The 19976-nt window shown below is 35.5% G+C and overlaps 1 protein-coding gene across 3 annotated transcripts in view; it reads left to right on the forward strand.

The window, feature by feature from the left end:
- Positions 1 to 4966: 4966 nt before the first annotated feature.
- The window catches only part of abca1b (ATP-binding cassette, sub-family A (ABC1), member 1B), a 37765-nt gene continuing 22755 nt past the window's right edge, over positions 4967 to 19976 (forward strand). For 2 of the 3 annotated variants that reach the window (XM_016274691.1, XM_016274688.1), the window contains exons 1-8: positions 6603 to 6793; positions 7761 to 7854; positions 10268 to 10409; positions 10521 to 10639; positions 13874 to 13995; positions 14867 to 15058; positions 16759 to 16848; positions 19420 to 19660. In XM_016274691.1, coding sequence (XP_016130177.1) covers positions 6728 to 6793; positions 7761 to 7854; positions 10268 to 10409; positions 10521 to 10639; positions 13874 to 13995; positions 14867 to 15058; positions 16759 to 16848; positions 19420 to 19660 — 1066 coding nt within the window. In that variant the 5' untranslated portion in view covers positions 6603 to 6727. Of the gene's footprint in view, positions 5061 to 6602; positions 6794 to 7760; positions 7855 to 10267; positions 10410 to 10520; positions 10640 to 13873; positions 13996 to 14866; positions 15059 to 16758; positions 16849 to 19419; positions 19661 to 19976 lie in introns of those variants that run through there. The other variant, XM_016274689.1, reaches the window with a different exon arrangement.

Here is a 19976-nt window from a genome sequence, read left to right on the forward strand (position 1 = left end):
GCATATGCCTACAGATTTCTAAAAACGGGAGTGAAAGGTTTGTTTGACCACTACGAGCAGCTCAAACGTCAGTCGATATGGTCATCATCACCACCGTGTTGGGAATCTGCGTCACCGCTGCCACTCGGTGTGCTAGTCACTGTAAAAACTACAGCAAAACACACACATTTATACAGGAACTCTATTCCCTTACGAAAAATATGTTTATTCAAGTGTGCTATTAGTATACTTCTTTTAAACTAAAAATAGGAAAGCATTCTTTTAGTCTACTTTTTATGTACTTCTCAGAAATGGGATTTATGTACTTCTCGGAAATATACTTAAAATGACATTTAAGTATATTTGACTTATACTTAGAAAAAAGCCTAAATATATTTGAGCTGTAATTGTGCTCCTAGAATCCGTGTTTTCATTGTTATACTGTAGGCCCGCTACAGTATAACAATGAAAACACGGATTCTAGGAGCACAATTACAGCTCAAATATATTTAGACTTTTTCTAAGTATAAGTCAAGTATACTTAAATGTATACATCTAGTGCTAGTACACATCTTCTGTACAGAATTTCCAAAAAAACACAAGTGAAGAAGAAACCGAAACAACAGATGCTTCCACATGTATTCTAACACAATCATCAGACATAAAACAGCATCAAAACTGTAACATTATGGAATAAAATGTCGACCCATGAAGAGGTAATAATGACTGTCAAGCTTTGGGGTGTTGATCGACTTTATCTACGTTTTGATTATCATTCTGAATCCAATTCATAGTCTTTTTTCAGCTTTTTGTTCAAAATGTTGTTTATTTATTTTTTATTTATGAAACTTATCCACATTCAAGTGTTTAAAAAAAGAATGCATGAAGCTAGAATAAAATGTTTTTGTTTACAAGCAGATACCCTGTTCTTTTGATGTTTTGTATGTTCAGATATTCATGTAACAAAATATATACAAATTAATACCTAAACAGGGACATAGCAGGATACTTAAAGTATGATGTAAAGTTCACTTAAAGAAAACTTACGAGTATACTTGCAGTATAAAACTACTAAACTAGTAGTTTACTGAGATTATACTTCAAAGTGTACTAAAAATGCTACTACAAGTATTTAATTAGTAAACTATCAGTATATCTATAGTTGCAGTACAAACTAAACAACAAATACAATATGACTCAAAACGGACACTTTCTAATGGATTGCTTGAACATCCATACCTGTCACAATATGTAATGTATATACTGTACGCTAATGTATCACTATATTTCGAATACTATAATAATGACTAAATAATGAAAGTCACAAAGCTGTTTTCTTAAATCTCAGTTTCCACAGCTTAATATCCCTTACCAAAAAGTAGTATACTTCAAGTTTATTTTAAGTATACTACTTAAGTAAAGTTCAAGTATATTTGTAAGTACACTTTATGTAGCAAGTATACAAATATCATAGTATACTTGTAAGTGTACTATTTCAATACTCCTTGGGACTAAATTGGCCCACTTTCTAGTAATATGACTCAAAACGGACACTTTCTAATGGATTGCTTGAACAACCATACCTGTCACAATATGTAATGTATATACTGTACGCTAATGTATCACTATATTTCGAATATTATAATAATGACTAAATAATGAAAGTCACAAAGCTGTTTTCTTAAATCTCAGTTTCCACAGCTTAATGTCCCTTACCAAAAAGTAGTATACTTCAAGTTTATTTTATTAAGTATACTTAAGTAAAGTATATTTTTAAGTATACTTTATGTAGCAAGTATACAAATATCAGTGTACTAGTAGTATACTTGTAAGTGTACTATTTCAATACTCCTTGGGATTAAATTGGCCCACTTTCTAGTATATAAAAGTATACTTTTAAATATACTTTAAGTATAACAGTAGTAAACTTTGAGTACACAACTAGTTTACATCAATGTCATAAAAAGTAGACTAAAAGTATACTTTCCTATTTTTTAGTTTAAAAGAAGTATACTAATAGCACACTTAAATAAACTTCTTTTTCGTAAGGGATTACCTAAAATCTGTTTGGGTTTTTTTATTCATTGTTTCATTTTGCTGGTACTTAGTCAATGTCAGTATGTTAAGTTCTCATTATCTCTCTCTACGTGCTTGGTACTGTAAATATAAGGGTCATGACCAACAGTATCTCTCACAACTGGGTGAAACATTCAATTTACTCTCCTACTCTATGTTTATGTGCAATCTTCAGCAGTTTTAGTGAACGTCTCGGCGTATTGCAGAAATTATACATTTTTAGAATATATTTTGCAGTCTCTACAGCATCTAGGAGGCTGTTTTGCTCTTAGAAACAAAACAGGCCTGTTTTACTCCTTAAACCCATGTAGCCTGAACTTTCCCCTTAAATGTGATGAAACAGCATTGACCTGTCTGTCACACACTTCCGAAGTCAGCATGTTTTCCTTGTTTATTAGTCCATTGTCAGCTTAGCCGTTATTATTGTTCCATAAGAACCTTTACTCTATTTCTAACAAAGAGTAATGTGATATTTATGTGTCATATTAACATTCAAGCTCTCTGCTTCTAGCTTTCCATGCTACTTTTTCAAGAACGCATCAGCTGCTCATATTTTATGGACATGAAACCTTGCAAGAGTGCACCGAAGGTGGCAGGTATTTCCCCCACAGGACACACTGACCTCAGAGCTGAGGAATGACCCACTTCACTAAGAAACCAAACTCTATAGTAACTTATAGGAAACGAACATAATATCCTCAGATTTAAGCCTCACAGTTTAATCAATTTGTATGATTATTAATTAAATTAAATAATATATTAATTTGTTTATTAGGGTGACATACATCCTCTTTTTCCTGGACAGGAAAAAGGATTTCAAAATTGCCTAAAATGTCTGGGTTTTGGTTTTATTTTTCTATTGACATGCTCTATAAAGTCCTCGTACATCATATGTATGTGCATTTGCATTGCTTTGACCATTCTCGGTAGATACAACCTTCTTGCATGCCACAATGTGTAACGGCAAGTAACACATTGAATTAAACGGGAAACTCAAAAAATAAAATGTAATCTTTTAATTGCAATTAATCACAAATTTAAAAACAAATTACTGTAACTTCCAAAAATATTTTTAATTTTTTGTTTGTTTTTATTACAGAACAAACAGCAGAAAAAAAGTAGCAGAGGCAAGCTTAAAATGCATAGTTGTCCAAAGAAGGCATACAAGATGAAAAATTATTTTTACAGTAGCATCTGAACTTGTTATTGTAACCAGTGTTTCCGAACTGAAACCTAACCGGCTTCATCTGGTGAATTATGACATTGGCAACACTTTCTAATAATTTTTTTATGGTATCAAGTGTAGAGCATGTGTTCCCGGGGTTTTGGAAAGATGTTTTCCATTATTTCATCACCCTCCTCCACTAAAAATGTCAGAAATATTTCATGATTCCTGTAGCAGAGTAACTGACAGCGGTGGACTGTATGTGCCAACAGCTGCACTGCAGCAAAAGCACTACATGAAGTGGTAATATCAGCTGACCCTTCCTCCAGAAAGTGAGATCACAGACAGGTCATTGGCTGTTTGACTGGAGCTGTTTTTAAACCTTCCTATTGTCTTCTTGATCGCACTGTGTACTAAGAAATCCTCTTAGAATTGTCATGTCTGAATTGTTTGTGAATTAAATGGTCTGTTTTGTTCTGCTAGTATTATTAAATACTGTTACTGCCCCTATAAATGAAGATATCACTAGAACATAAAACATGGGTAAATTTAGATACTGAGCTCTGCAGCATTTCTGAAAATTAAGATGATTCAGTGTTTGTGTTTCTCACAATGCCAGAATACCAGATTTGGTTTGACACTAGGTCCAGGATTTTCCAGAATTTCACTAGCTTTCACAATGCCAGTTACATCTATATTGCAACACCATTAACAAACACCACACACGGAGAAAGTACATGTTGTCAACTGCCATGGCACACGATTGTACTCAGTTTTTACCTGAATTTACTCAGATGGTTTATGGAAAATAGTTCCCTGATAAGGATTGAAGGATTAAGAACACAATAATAAGTGGCAGTGCATAGCTTAATACATCTTATTCCGGTCCAGTCCAAGGTCTCCGCCTACATTCACAAAGAAAAGCCATCAAAAAACAATACACAGCCTACCTGGCCATCACAAGCCATCTTGCAGATGCACCATTCCTAATGCCTGGACATTGAGTCTGTCGAGCTGAAGATGATTTTTGACACGGTTCCCATAAATGGTCTGTCACTCAGCACTTCATGTTCACATTCATGGATCATTTCTCATCAATACAGATGATTAAACTTGGATAACTCCAAACTAAATGGTAATATTAACCTAATTTACCATCTTTCAACCACTGTGACATTCCACTGGCTATTAGATAGCTTTTAGTTTAATGTACATTTTGTGTTCTAAGAGAATGTCTCAGTTCTTACATTTATATATATATATACAGTGGGTACGGAAAGTATTCAGACCCCCTTAAATTTTTCACTCTTTGTTATATTGCAGCCAGCACAATGAAATAGATCCCAATGGAGTGAAAAGTAAAAGGGATTGTGCCAAGTGTTTTAATATGCCAGATTGCTTGCTTTTAAGACCCCAGACTGCATAAAAAATACTTTTTCATCATCTATGTAATAACTCTTTCAAATAAGATTCTGTCATTTATGGCTATTAAAAAGCAAACAAAATGTCATATTTTCCCAAACACCAGTAGAAGAGGCATGGTTTATCCCTGTGTTGTTTTCATGGCGCTGGTATGTCAGCAGATGTTTGCAGTTATGCCGTTTAAGAGCTGTTTTGGGCTCCACGTGTTGATCCAGACCGAGTTAAAATGTGCAGCACACTGGATGACCGACAGTAACCCCGGCGCTCAGAGCGGATTCGCTATAAAACCACTTCAAAACCTTCAGATGCTCCTTCACACGAGAACCACCGACCGACTCCGGCGTCAGAGAACACAGAGAATATACATCCGATTCATTGGGATTACAGTGAATGTCCATCATAGGCCATCAGCTGTCTGGTAAGATATACTTATGCTTCGTCTTCTTTAACATTGTTTATGTGTTTTTAATGTTCTGTAGAGAATGGACGGCAAACGCAACGTTTCAGGTGGCATATTATTGAAAACAATACAAATACCATGACAATATTTTAGTGTTTATGACAAGAGAGTAAACGTTGTCAAAGGAAATCATTGAATTAAAGTTCATTCGGTTTTTTTTTTAAATTAAAGTAACACTTCAGATAAAATTGTGCGACACGTAGTTATTATTTAACTGAAGAACAGCTGTAAGCTTCAGAAACAAAACCTGACGTTTTTTAAAAAGCAAAAATAACACCAAAATAGCAAAAGGTGACAACGTGTGTTTCTTTATCAGCGGATAGAAAGACCAGAAGTGCTGTAAGAGAAACGCAACAGAACAATGAACAAGACAGACAAAGGTACAGGTATCAATGTGTAAAAAACAAAACTACACTGTAAAAACACGAAAACCTGTTTAAGTGCCTTAAAGTATTAAGGAAAATCAAAGTGATGACAAATCCACAACCTGGAATTGAATTGAATTACAGATGAAAAAAAAATTGGTTGAAATGCGGAAAACTTATACAATTAAGTAGACATAACAGAACTTACTGTGCCAAGCTAAATGAGTGGAAATGGATGTTTAAAACATGAAAAATGAAAAAGAAAACATTTTTACACTTATCTATATGAAAGCTTTTACCACCAGCATCTGTAATAGTGGAAGACATAATGCGCAAGTTGCTGGGAAGGAAAAGCTGTCTGAATTCTCAAGAGTGAAATGCAGCCTCAAGCATTTCAGCTGAACATAACGGGAAATGCCTGGAATTAATAGTTAATGACCAGATGAATTGTATATATAAAAACGCATAGAAAGCAGTTTGTATTTGTCATAGGGACAGTCATGTTCTATCCTGATCTGTGCATGATGATAAAGAATAACCTAAATATTCTCACAAGTCTCTGGTGCTGGGGTTTGGAAGGGCCAGCATGAACATTGTCCTGATTTTACTTTACTTTTTGTAATATTTTGTCTAAAGGTTCAATAAACTATTCCATTAAAAAAAATCCTATTATTTCTTATGTCAAGCTTTACAGGCATAAGTTATGTTTCCATCCAAGCTCATCACAAACCTGATCATTTCTGTTTTGGTTTACCTGATTAAATCACTGAAGGGGTCAGACAGTGAGAACAATGTAAGCGCTAGATGAAGATCACTCAAGAATGTCTGGACCCTTTTCGCATTTGAATAGCTTCGTTAGCACAGAGCAAGGGCACTATGATTCTCTCCCTGACTTCCAGCAAATCTGTGCATTTTAAAGCTCTTTGATCAAACGTGGCCATTAAGAGTGAAGCTACCTACCCCAGAGACCCTAATGACCTATGAAATTCCTTGCTTGATGATTTTCTGACACTACAAGGTCCACCACTTCCAGGAATTCTGGGAAAAAATAAAAGGTTGGCCTTTCCTAAAACGGGGCAGGAGAGGAGAGATGAAAAGGGAAGACGTGAGCGAGCAGCAGAGAGTCAGATAGGAGGGCTGCACTTTGTCCTGGACTTTTGAGCTGCTCTGTTGTTCGCTGCTGGATGCCTTTTTCACTCCGCATGTCTCCGCTGTGTCATTGCAGTTGAGAGCTGAGCGTGAAGAGGGACCCGAGTGAAGATGTCTATCTCCACTCAGCTGGGTCTGCTGTTGTGGAAGAACTTCACCTACAGAAGGAGACAAACAGTAAGGACAACAGATTTAGTATATATAGGTGTATATTTCAGGTTTTCTAATAGTTTTTTAATATGCCATCATAAACAAGAATAACATTAATTCAAATGCAAATATAATTTTATGCATAACATGTTACACGTTATGTAAAAAATGTTATCGTTATGAAAGCTCTTCATTCCTTATAGTATAATTCTAGAATCTTGAGCTGTTCACAGTCCATAACAATCCACATATTAAGTAAGCCATTTTTACATCATTTCAATACAGAATGCTGTTATACTATGATTCTCAGGTCACTGCTCACGCAAACAATATTTATGTTGCTCTTCTAGAAGTAAAAGTGATGCAAATACAGACAGACATAGAATTCAAATCTCCATCTCCTCAAAATAGGGTATATTACTCTTTAAACCATTACAAAAAGCACTTTGGTTGTACCATACTATGGTATTTTGTAGTATAACATGGTACTGTAATGTGTATATTTACAAGGTACTTCCAAAATGTCTTGTTCCATAATACAAAAACTTCAAAAAAAATTCAGTGCTTGATTTAATTTTCTATAGTTTAATGGCTTGAAACAGTACAATACTGATTAATTAAAATTTTTATGGTTTAAAATAAGCATTACCCACAAAAGTGCTAAATGGAGAACGAGTGGTCAGATGGGTTTCATTCCCCATTTGATCTATGTAGACATGCCATGATCCCAGTGGATGTTCCTCTCTGCTGTTATACTATATCTGGAGGGTCTGATCGATGCCCTGTCATGTATTAATAATAAATGTTGTTAATAAAAACCTGCCCTTCATGACACTACACACCAGAAGCCCTTACCTTAGACATTAGAGACTTGAGAGCTTTTTTCCTGAGAACTCTATTAGTCATGTTTCACCGGGGCCAAAGATGGTCTCCAGTGTCTGCACTTTGCAGAAAACACTGACTGTTTTTGTCCTTTTGTGTTTGACATGTTCAGCTCCAACTGCTGACGGAGATTGTGTGGCCTCTCTTTATTTTCTTCATCCTGATAGCTGTGAGGTTGAACTACCCGCCTTATGAGCAACATGAATGTAAGTATACTCCTCAGTTTTGCACCTGTGAAAAGAGAGAAAACACTGAAGTAGCGGTGTTGTGATGTGTCTACACAATGCAGCATTTATCCTGTTTTGTAACATTCAATTCCTGGCATGGCATTGGAAAACTAAATGGCTTCCACATGTTGCATGCAAAACAACTTTTGCAATGCAACCTCTGCATATTAATTGCACTGCATAACCTAAATACATGGTGCACATGGGGCAAAAACGCACGTTTCGTTTTATGGTGTATCATTATCAGATGTGTCAAACTTGCAGGGTGTTTATGAGTTCACAATAATAACTGAAGTAATCGGTGTTCTGTCAGTCACACATGATGTGTATAAAGATAGGGTGATGCTATCAGGAGCATGTCGAGATTTAAATAGTGCCCTGTAGACAAAGTGACCACTATTTCTGCATTTTAGGGCACAAACAAGCACAAAATGGTCTATATTTTAATATTAGCTAGTTATCTGATAGTGCAGTGATTTTGAACAAACCAGCTAATAATTCAGCTAATAAATGCGGTCATCAGTCTATCATTATTTCTTGTTTTATAGTTTTTATTGTGCTTGATTGGCTTTCTAATAGATAAAGTTTAGATGTCACCATGCTCTGAGTAATGCTACTCATGCCAAGCTGTATACTAGCCAGGAATTCAAAACACAATCCTTGACTAGTGGCATTTGAAAAGGCATACTACAATACAGATACGATTTTGTGAGATTGTGAACTTTCTGTTCTTCTTTCTGGAACGTTGAGCCTTTGTCATGAGATCTTGTTGACGTGCAAATGTGTCTGTGTGCTACCGCTTTGGTTTATACAGGAAATAGGAGATCCTGTGTATAATTTCACTTCTCCCAAAGTCTGGAGTGTGCTTATGGACAAATTGATTTGTCATATGCGAGTACAGGCATGTTGCAACCTCTCTTTGTGAAGTGATTAAATGGACAGAAAGAACAATGTCCATCATGTAGGTATCAATTGTAAGACTTCAAAACCAGCAATATTAAGTTGCCTAAGGCTTTAAATACAAGATTATGTGGATAAATGAAACATTTACCTAATATATAGGTATATGTATAAAGGAAATTATTATATTCCACAAAAATATAAGAATTTTTTGTTTTGTGATATTTTTGACAATTTACTACTGCTGTAAACACAAGATTAAGTAGATGAATAAAACTAATTATATATATATATATATATATTCTTTTTTTTTTTTTTTAGGTGAAATGTTTTCTTCCACATAATCTTGTGTTTACAGGGCACTTAAAATTGCTGGGGTTTTTTGCATCATAAGGAAATTATTACATTAAACAAAATATTTAAGATTTTTTTGTATTGTTATATTTTTGACAATTTATTTTTATAATGACTTAATTAAAAGAAATCTTGCATTACAGTATTTTACAAGAATGCGCTTTTCATGTAAAAAAAACTGTAATGACTTTTTAAATTAAATTCAACATAAATTAAAAGGAGTAGGACAAACATTACCATGATACATACTTTTTTAACTTATTAAAATTGAAAAAAATAATAGTTTTTCTATATAATAGAAAATGTGATGTTTTTACATTAATGTAACGGGAACTTGTGCTTGATAACATTAAAAACATTACATATAATTTGTTATTTTTTTCTTTTGATATTATGACCCAATTATGTTCTTGATAGATATTTTGAGGTTCATCCTGTTATAAATTATTTTAAATTAAATAAATATATGAGGAATTGAACAAATAGCCCCTGAATTGATTTCATGCTTTAAGTATTATCTTTGCTGTGCTCAGCAGTGGAGCAGCTGGCAGTCTTAAGGTTGGCTGATAGCAGACCTGCATATTTGACTCATTATAAATAACAGTGAGTCTGTGAGGGGACATAGGTCACATATACTGCTTAGGTAATCACTCGATAAGGTCCCCTCATAGGATACGCATCCTCCAGGGATGGACAGTCAGATGTTTGCTGGTGATTTTTAGGTCTGTGGGAAGATAAGGCAGTCTAAGGGTACATGTCAATTATTTGTACTGTATATGGGGATGGGCCACAGCACTGGGATGTAGAAATAACGAAAATCTCATCCGGAACATCATGCAGTTGGATATCAATCTGATAATGTATCTGCACTGTATCTAGAACTCCCATTATCAGGATCACTTGTCATATATGAAGTAAATGCACTTTTGAAGTCAAAGATGCATTATCTGGGGGGGGGAAAAACAAGACAGATTATGGTTTTACTGGAACGTTTTCTGATATCATCACTCTATGCCAGTGTCTTGATTATGCTGGTTTTATCGTGTACACTTTCTCTTCTGCTGCTCTTAATGTGGAAACTCTCTTTTCAACCCTCTTCAATGAGGTATTTCATTTAGTCTCCCTTCATTTGTTACAGGTCACTTTCCCAACAAAGCCATGCCCTCAGCAGGCACCCTGCCCTGGATCCAGGGCATCATCTGCAATGCCAACAATCCCTGCTTCCGACACCCAACCCCTGGGGAATCTCCAGGAGTCGTCGGAAACTTCAACGATTCCATGTAAGTTGTTGCCTACAGCTGAAGATTTCGAAATAACACTATAATATGGCCAATTACGTGTAATACAAGACCATGCATGCAATTTGTAAGCAATTCTGATTTCTTTTTCAGAATCTCACGCCTGTTTTCTGATGCCAAGAAGATCTTACTATACAGTCAAAATGACAAGAGCTTAGATGGATTCAAGGAGCTTATCAGTGCAGTGAAAGTCATGCAAAACAACACAGCTGGTGAGTACAGAATTGCCTAGAATGAAAACAGTTCGTCCTCATGTGTTTCCAAACATCAAATGCTGCTCTTCTCCATAAAGTGACCAACCTCTAAAAAGGACAAAAAACATTAGTAATCCATATGACTTGTGTGCTGTATTCCAAATCTTCTAAAATCATATAACTTATATTTTCATCAAGTTTGAATATGCAATTTGAGCCCTGAAGCTTAGTTTTTTTAGTAATAAATGACTTAAATACTTATATTTTAGCTTGTTCCTTTTTACGTTCCACCAGGGAAACAGAGTCATGTGGGTTTGCAATGACATAAGAGTGCATAAATGGCATGTTTTTCATTTTTGGCTGAACTATGTCATGTTTTTTGCCCTTTTCACCAAACACTTCTCCTAGCATGAAGTGACTCATTTGAATTATCAGTTAATCCTTGTAAATATATAAGCGAAAGGTTGATGCCCATCAGTCTTTGAGGATTTGTTGCGATTTTTCCACTGGGAGAGGAGGGAGTGGGTGGCTGACTGAAGGATCAAGCCTTTCATACAAGCCATGGCAAGTCACTTTCAGGGCTAGTGTGGGTGTAAATACGCACACACATCCCAGAATCCAGCCCTCTAGCATTACCTGCCCTATTCACTTAGTGTGTGCTGGGTATACAGCGTGAATTGTCTCTTCCCGTTCACAGACTTCTCTTCTCACGCTAAGTGAGCTTTAATTGTATTTCTCTGCCTAATGGAGAAAAGGTTGCACAGACGCCATCACAGAATGTCTGCAGTAACAATATATAGACTGTATTTACCAAAAAGTGAAGTATGATTACATTAGATCTGTGGCAGAGTGAAATGGGGAGATGACTTAATTGTTTTCATAGCTGTACAGACAAAAACAGGCTTAAATGGTCCAAAAAAACTGACCTAAATCCACAGTTAACTGTAATACACCTTCAGAAAAGAGTTCAGAAAGTCTTGAGGAAAAAGAGCCATGTCAGTCCACCTGTTCAATTAAAGCTTCATTATTGTGTCTCACACTGTCGTGTATGAAAATAGGAATGCTTTGAACTCGCCATCCAGTCATTGTGGGGCTTGTCGTGGCATCCGCATGCTGCGATCTCATGCATTTTTGTCTTTACTCTCCTCTTTTGATTACAACTAATGGCAACAGACATGAAAGAGTTGAGTTCTCTGGGTTTAGGTTATATTTATGGCTTGAACCCATTCACACCTTGATCATTTGCTATGATTAGCTGTGATGCTGAATTCACAAAGAGCTTTAAATAGCTGCTTCACATTAGCCTCATAATGGGTTATAGTGTTTAGGAAAAACATCACGCCCAAAATATGATGCTAATTGTTGTAATGGCCAAAGAAAATGGTACTGGTTTTCTCTTTGGTTATTGAGGGTTGAGTTGAGCAAATTACTTGTATATTCACATAGCTGTCCTGATCACTACCACTTAGATGGTTTGTGAACTTTCTGCAAAAAAAAAAAAACTCATGAAGGTACACTACTGTTCAAAAGTTTGGGGTCATTAAAATTTTGTTTGCAAGAAATTTATACTTTTATTCAGCAAGGATGCTTTAAAGTGGCTCAAAGTGACAGTAAATACACTTATGATGTTACAAACGATTTCTGTTTTAAATAAATGCTGTTCTTTTGAACTTTCTATTCATTGAAGAATCAGTTTCCAGAACAACTGTTTTCAACACTGATGATAATAAGATGTTTCTTGATGAAATCAGCATATTAGAATGATTTCTGAAGGACCGTGTGACATTGAAGACTGGAGTAACGATGCTGAAAATTCAGCACTAATTGTCATTAATTGTCATCACAGGAATAAATAACATTTAAAATATATATATAAAGTATTATTTTAAATAATAATAATATTTCACAATTTTTAATCAAATAAAATACAGTCTTGTGAGCATAAGAAACTTTCAAATACATAAAAAAAATAATCTTACCAACCCCAAACTTTTGAATGTCAGAGTAAATTTCAAGACAACAGTTAAAACTGTTTGAGAACTGGATTAAGGGTTTTGGAAACCCCAGTATTACGTATCTCATTTTATGCTTGCATATACCTGTACTCTCTAAAAAGGCCTAACAGATGTAATTGGCCATGGCTTTACAGAAGGTCCCTGCACATGTCTTTTCAGACCCCATTTTACTCCCCTATTTCTCTCCCTTTACCCTCTTTTCAAAAGAATGATTAGCGGGGAAGCGATTGAATAGTTCAGGAATCTGCCACCTCCTGGGGCTTTGCCCCTCCCTAGCAACGAACACACTTCCAGCCTTTGTTTCCATGAACAGCACAGATGGAAGACATGGAGACAGTTGGGCTTCTCCGGGTGAGGGTTATCAGAGGTAGTTGTTAGCTAGGTGTGAATGGCTACACTTTTCCATACACATCAGGTATAACTTTAGGCGTATGGATTGGAGATGGGGTTTCTACTGTCGAGCAACATGAGAGATGTCCCCAAATTTACAGACTTGACCCCACTTAGGCATTTCCATCAAAAAAGGGATCTGAAAAACTTTCAATCTGACCAGACTTTGACTTTCAGCAGATCCATCTCTGCATTTTAGGATTTTTGTTTCGATTGTGATTTGTCATATTGATCAGATAATGTAAAAAATGTACATATGATTAAGGAATTGCATTATCATTATCAAACTTATGAATGATAGTGTGATGCCACAGATTTCAGGAAGGAAGGGGAGTCTCACACAAGTCTGTCCAATTTTTCTGGATTTGTGTGGACTACTTCAACCCCTGTTTTAAATTCCAGAATATTGAGGCAACTAGACTCCCTGTACATTGTTTGTGGAATCACACGATGAATCAGTCGATGTTTCTTTCCACGCCCAGGTGAACGCACTTGCCGGCCTGCTCAGACATGAACCTTGAAAGAGGAATGAAATTTAAGGAGAGCACACGAGTGTGTAGTTAACATTCTCAAAGGCTCCACACCTGAATGAACAGCTCTAAATTCCAGCAAGTGAGCGCATGTACTCCGAATAAAAGTTTGAGGTTTTGTAAGAATGCGATGTAAATGTAAACTAATGGAAAATGGGGTGCGTTTCCAAAAACATTAATCCTTAAATGTGGGGGCGGGTCTTCTGAAATTAAAAGTCTGTTCAAATTGCTGAAAACTGATAACTACAGCCATTGTATGGTGGTTTTGTGAAACACTGCTTAACACGCACACACTAAAGTGGTATGTTTGTCCTTAGGTTTCAAGCTGAAGGACTTCCTGCGTGAAAATGAAACCCTTTCGACGTTCCTCCAGCAAAACGCCTCCTTTTCCCATAATTATGTGCAGAATATTCTGAAAGCTGATGTGAATCTTGAAAAGGTGAGCACTGAAAGCATTATTTTGAAGCATAAATGGTGTCCATTACTATTTAGGTTCTCCACTGACCCACTTCTTCCATGCCCAAAGACCCAAACCTCACACTTGCTCTACTGTAATTACACTGCATACAGTTTGGAAGGCATGGTCATAGGGTGAGCGTGATTTCACCAAGTGCAACATGTTCCTGGATCAACATCCTTGTTGATTCTGGAACAACATTCCAAATAACCAATCAGAATTGAGGGATATCTTTTCAGGAAATGTCAGTTTTAGGCTTACAATCAGGGTTAGATGCTTCTACACCCTTGTTAATCAGCTATCATTTCACACTGATTTTAGGAATAAATTATGGGTAAGGTTAGGTTTAGGGGTAGGGATTAGGTTAAGTCTGTTTTTTAGGACAGTAATGTAGATCCAGGATCAACAAAAGATGTTGATTCAGGAACATGACTTACTTAGCAAAATCACGGCGACCACGGTCATAGTTTCTAGGTCCTTTTTGATAGTTTACCCCACACATGCTGCTAAATTGCTGCTAGGAATCAGTTAAAGAGAGGAAACCAGCATGCAACTTGATTTTTGTTTGTAAATCAACAGCTGTTAGCCGTGTGACATGCCCTCGGGGCATTACACAATCTACAGTCCTCATAAATGACCATAGGCAGCCTAGTTTTACCCTAATGTACCCTCTCAATGTGTATTCAAGGCATCTAGTCTAAGTGCCTTATAATGCCCCTGTCCTGATAACAAACTCATGGGTCATATGAACAGCTCTGTCCCCTTCTATCTCCAAAACCCCTCACAGATCACATGAACACTTTTTGTCTGCTCTTACTCCTACTGCTTATCACCGATGCTCCTCATGTTTCAGGTGCTGATCAAAGGTTTTGGCGTCCATCTGAGAGACATGTGTAGCACCACCACACTTGAGGATTTTGTGAGCATCCCAGACGAAAGGGTGGCGAGATTCACCCAAGACCTCATCTGCAGCGCTCCCAATAGCTGGCTAGACCAGGCCGAGAGACACTTCAAGTCCAACTTGGATTTCCTCAAACCTATTAGGGTAAGAAACATAGTACAGTTAATCAAAATGAACAGATTTGATACATGTTTTTTAATAATTAATAAACAAATAAATGGCATTACCATATAATATTTAATATTAAATTATTAGAAATACTTAAAATTATCATAATGTAATAAAAAATATGTCCATGTCATAAATTCCACTCAAAAGAAAAGAAAAAACATAAAATAATAATAGTAATACAATTTCATTTTTTGGGGGGGTGAAATTATTATTATTATTATTATTTATTTCAGTATTACAATATTTATTATTATTTATTTCAATAATACATTTCTATTTCTATATATTTTAAATGGTAATTTTTAAGGGTCAAAATAATAACATGAGATTGAGAAACATAATTGAGAGTAATTTAAAAAAGAGAGTAATTTAAAAAAAAGCTAAAAAAAAAAAAAAAAAAAAAAGTTAAGTTAAACACTTTTATTTTTAATAGTCAAGAAAATAATTTCACTGTGCAAAAAATCCTAATGGTCCTAAAAGACACTTAATTTTCTATATGCAATTCAAATTTTTACATTCTACCATTTAGCACCATAACTAAACTTTGTTAATTTCATAAGAGTGTCCAGATTATACATAATTTGTTTTGTGTTGCAGAGGACACAAGTGGTTTTACTGTAGACAAATGTAAATGGCCAGTCTAGAGCTCTGGATGAGTCCAGATGGGGTGGCTTTGTTGTCAGGAAAGGGTGTAAATTAAACTATTGCTTAATAAATTCCCCCACCTTGTGTCTGATGGTGACAGAGGTATCATCTTATCACCTAAAGCAGTGCAATAGAGTCCTCCCCTCTTCCACTGCTCATAGATCACACTGGTCAACGAAAGATGATTTTGACTCATCATTGGGATTCTTGGAAGTGAAATGCAGTGGAAAACCAGATAAATATATCATTTTAGTTTTATTTCGCTGGCTGATGGCATGTAGAATGCATGAAATGAATATGGCCTTGTGTAACTTTTATGGTTCTCTGATCATTTACAGACATGCAAATTAGATACAAAAACTATCACGAGCAACTAGATTTAATTTAACAGCCATATAAACCGAGTGACACACAATATTGTAAATGACCTAAACTTTATCTTTAAATGACATAACCTGTTTATGCATATTATAATATTTCGTTATAGTTATCTAATGTAACAACGTAATTTAAAACAAAAATTAAAACAGTGTTTCATTTTTTACAAACACTGAGTTTTTATATATATATACACACACACACATACAATATATAAAATATATATACAATTTTTTATTTTAAATATATAAAAATATAAAACATAATTTTATAGCATATATAAGTTTATATTTTATCTAATGTAAAGTAAAACAAAATGTAAATTATATAAATAAATTAAAAAACATATACACTACTACTTTATTATATTTGTTATGTATGTATGAACACTGCCAAAAGTCAAAAGTTTGGGATCGGTACGATTTTTTAAATGTTTTTTAATGGAGTCTCTTGTGGTCATCAAGGCTATATTTATTTGATCAAAAATACAGGAAAACTGTAATATTGTGAGATATTATTTCAACTTCTAATATTGGTGTTCTGTTTTAATATACTTTAAAATATAATTGATTGCTGTGATAAAAGCTGAATTTATATATTTTTTTCCCCAATAAGTGTATTTATTGAAATCTTTTCTCTGCTTTTTACAGTCAGACATGTGGACTAATGCCACTGACGTCCGTCTAGTTGCCAAAGCTACAGACAACCTTCTGGAAAGCCTGGGATCACTGGCTGTTGAGGTAGACTTCATATTATTCACTTATCATTAAAGTCTATGAGTTTATCACTACAGAAAAGGTAGAACAATCCTGAGCAGTCCTGTGAACTGTCAAACAACTGCATGTGAGAGTTGTCTATCATATTTAAAACAACCAGCACACAGTAAGGCTCTAAAATCATCCCAAGAGAGTGAAAGTGACATTTAACGGCGAGAACAAGTAAAGGTGACGCAGCAGTAAAGGTGTCGCACTGGGCCTGTATGTGTCGATGGGTTCGGTAGTGTCTCGTTTGCCAGCTGTAGCACTGCACAGCGGGAGGAAGAGAATGTTGGTTTAGCTCCCAGCCAAGCACAGCTGAACAAGCATCCAGAGAGAGAGTAACACAATCTACTCAGCAGTCAGTATCCAAAAACCGCAAGAAAGACGTTTTCTTAACACAGTGAGATGGGCGTTCATGACCTGTTTGATCATACAAAAGCCCCTCTGTTTTCTGCTCAAATGAGAGGGAAACCTTTGGCTAGGAGTCTAAGTGAATGGAGCATTAAACTCAACCCACTGTCTAGTTTGCTGGCTCACTTTCACGTTTGAGACGGATGGTGAATTCCAGTAACCTTTCAATGTGTTGGTATGAGACTAGATGAAGTGCAAAAAGCATTTTCATTACTCTAGTTTTCAGTGTCACATTATTCTTCAGAAATTATTCTAATATGCTGGTTTGCTGCTCAAGAAACATTTTCTGTTACTATTAATGTTGAAAACAGTTATGCTGCTTACTATTATAAGATTCTTTGATGAAAAGATATTTCGTTTATTTGAAATAGAGATCTTTTGTAAGATTATAAATGTCTTTGATGTCACTTTTGATCAATTTCTGAAAAAGTTTGCTTGCCGCAGCATTTTGGTTGTGTATCACGATTTCCAAAAAATATTAAGCAGCAAAAAGTTAATTGTGCACCAAATCAGCATATTTGAAATAGTATGAGTTTATTCTATTTATTATGGAACTTAGTAATTGCATGCAACTTTTCTCTGTACAGCTTTGTGAAGTTTAGATGGCTCATTATTCCTTCTTGATTTCTTGCTCCCTCCCCCTCTGTGAGAGTGTTTTGTTTTTGCAGTAGGACATCTGTTGCACCCTCCGCCCTCCATTCTCTGTGCACTTTTACACAAAATTAGTGGCACGTGACTTGTTTGCTTGCTGAGTCAGATCCGTAAGGCTCACATGGTTTTATCCTGCACAGTTGTATGCCGTACACCACACCTGCTTCAAAAATGAATGACCGGGAGAAGCAATTCTCTACTAGGTGGATGTGCTCGAAATACTAACCTACTGCTTACTGCCTACAAAACACACTTTCTATTTCTCTTTCTCTCAAGATTCAAGTTGACTCAAGAAGTGAAAATGCACCTGTAGGAAAGAAAAATCAATAATAATGTTTTATTTGATTCTCTTAGACAGCAGTCAGATTAAATGGAGACACACTTGAGACTTTTTCTTAATATTTATAATACAAATTAAAGTGTTCTCAGGGGGAAATTTTTTTTTTTTATGTGAAATGTCATGACCAGCACAGAATAACATTTCTTTTCCTGTCAGCCAACCTCGAAAAGCAAACCTCCCAGCCTAGAAATGCATTTATGATAGACTTCTATTTTATGTTTGACAAAACCCTTTGTGTGTTGAAAAAGCAGAACCAGCTTTTCATGGGAGGGTTTGTTTGTCTAAAGCGAGTTGTGTTGGGTTTTGTCAGGCCCTTGGGGCACTGGCTTTCTGGATTCAGGATTGTTGGGTAAAACATCTAAACATGAGCTACACAATGACAGTAGCTGTCAAGGATTAGGCAAACACAGCCTGCACTGGAGTGAATAATGAAACACTAACATTATCTCTCCTAATAGTTGACAATTTTCTCTCTGATGAAATGTTACAGGGATAGTTCTCCCAAAATTAAAATTCTTAATGTTATTTACTCACCCTCAAAAACGGTATGACTTTTTGGAGACGCTTGTTTCGCTTCTTTTCAATTAGAATGAATAGAAACTGGAGATTTCATGCTTCAAAAAGGACACAAAAGCAGCATAAAAGTATCATGATAGCAGTTCAAACTACTTGTGCACTAATATTCCAAAGATCCTATGGATTTGTGAGTTATTTGATTTAGTTTACCAAAACAGTCTGAATGATTTGGTCACAAACCGCTGTGGGGAAAGATTTTCAGTGAATAATGACTTGAATTCTGTTCTGTTCCAAATACAGTTGTTATTATATGGCTTTAAAAGATTTGGATATAGTGTGCAAGTTGTTTGAACTAATTTTATAGTACTTTTGATGCTTGAAACTCTCTGAGAGTGATTAGTCATTTTCAGCATGTGTCCTTCTGTGTTCCATGGAAAAATAAAAACATATGGGTTTGGATCTGCACGAGGGTGAATAAATGATGACAGAATTTTCCTTTTTTAAGTCAACAAATTGTTTAAAGATACACCAGTTTAATATAAAACCCGACACGCCTGTTTAACAAACTAACGGAAACCTGTGTATCAGCCTTCTTGACTTGAAGATTATAATTGTATCCTCTGTCATTCTTTCAGCTGGCCAGTATGAGGAGCTGGAGTGACCTGCGAAACGAGATCCTGTTTCTGACAGAAAACGCCACCGGCTCGCCGAGTCTGATGTACCAGGCTGTGTCCCGTATCGTGTGTGGACACCCTGAAGGCGGTGGCCTCAAGATCAAATCCCTCAACTGGTATGAGGACAGCAACTTCCAGGCGCTGTTCGGCAGCCACAACGACAGTGATAACGAACCAGTTTCAGTCTATGACAACACCACCAGTACGTCAAAGCTACAATAGTGTTTAGTATTTTTTATATACTAATATAGTTTTTATTAATATTTAGAATTAGCTTTTGTTTTCATTTTTAGGATTTTTTTTTGTCCTTTTATCATTTTTATTTTATTTTATTTTTTAGCTTTAATTTATTTTATAATTCATGTTTGGTTATTGTAATTGTAGTACTTTAACTTAGATTTTATTTCAGTTAATTGCCAAGGCAACATTTATTTTGTAATTTTGTTTTATAATATTTATTATTTAATTATCTTGATATATCATAAAATCTGTCTCAGGGCAGGTTGATGTTTAAAAAA

Source organism: Sinocyclocheilus grahami, unplaced genomic scaffold (genome assembly GCF_001515645.1).
Source record: "Sinocyclocheilus grahami isolate Dianchi unplaced genomic scaffold, SAMN03320097.WGS_v1.1 scaffold89.1, whole genome shotgun sequence".
Classification (NCBI taxonomy): domain Eukaryota; kingdom Metazoa; phylum Chordata; class Actinopteri; order Cypriniformes; family Cyprinidae; genus Sinocyclocheilus; species Sinocyclocheilus grahami.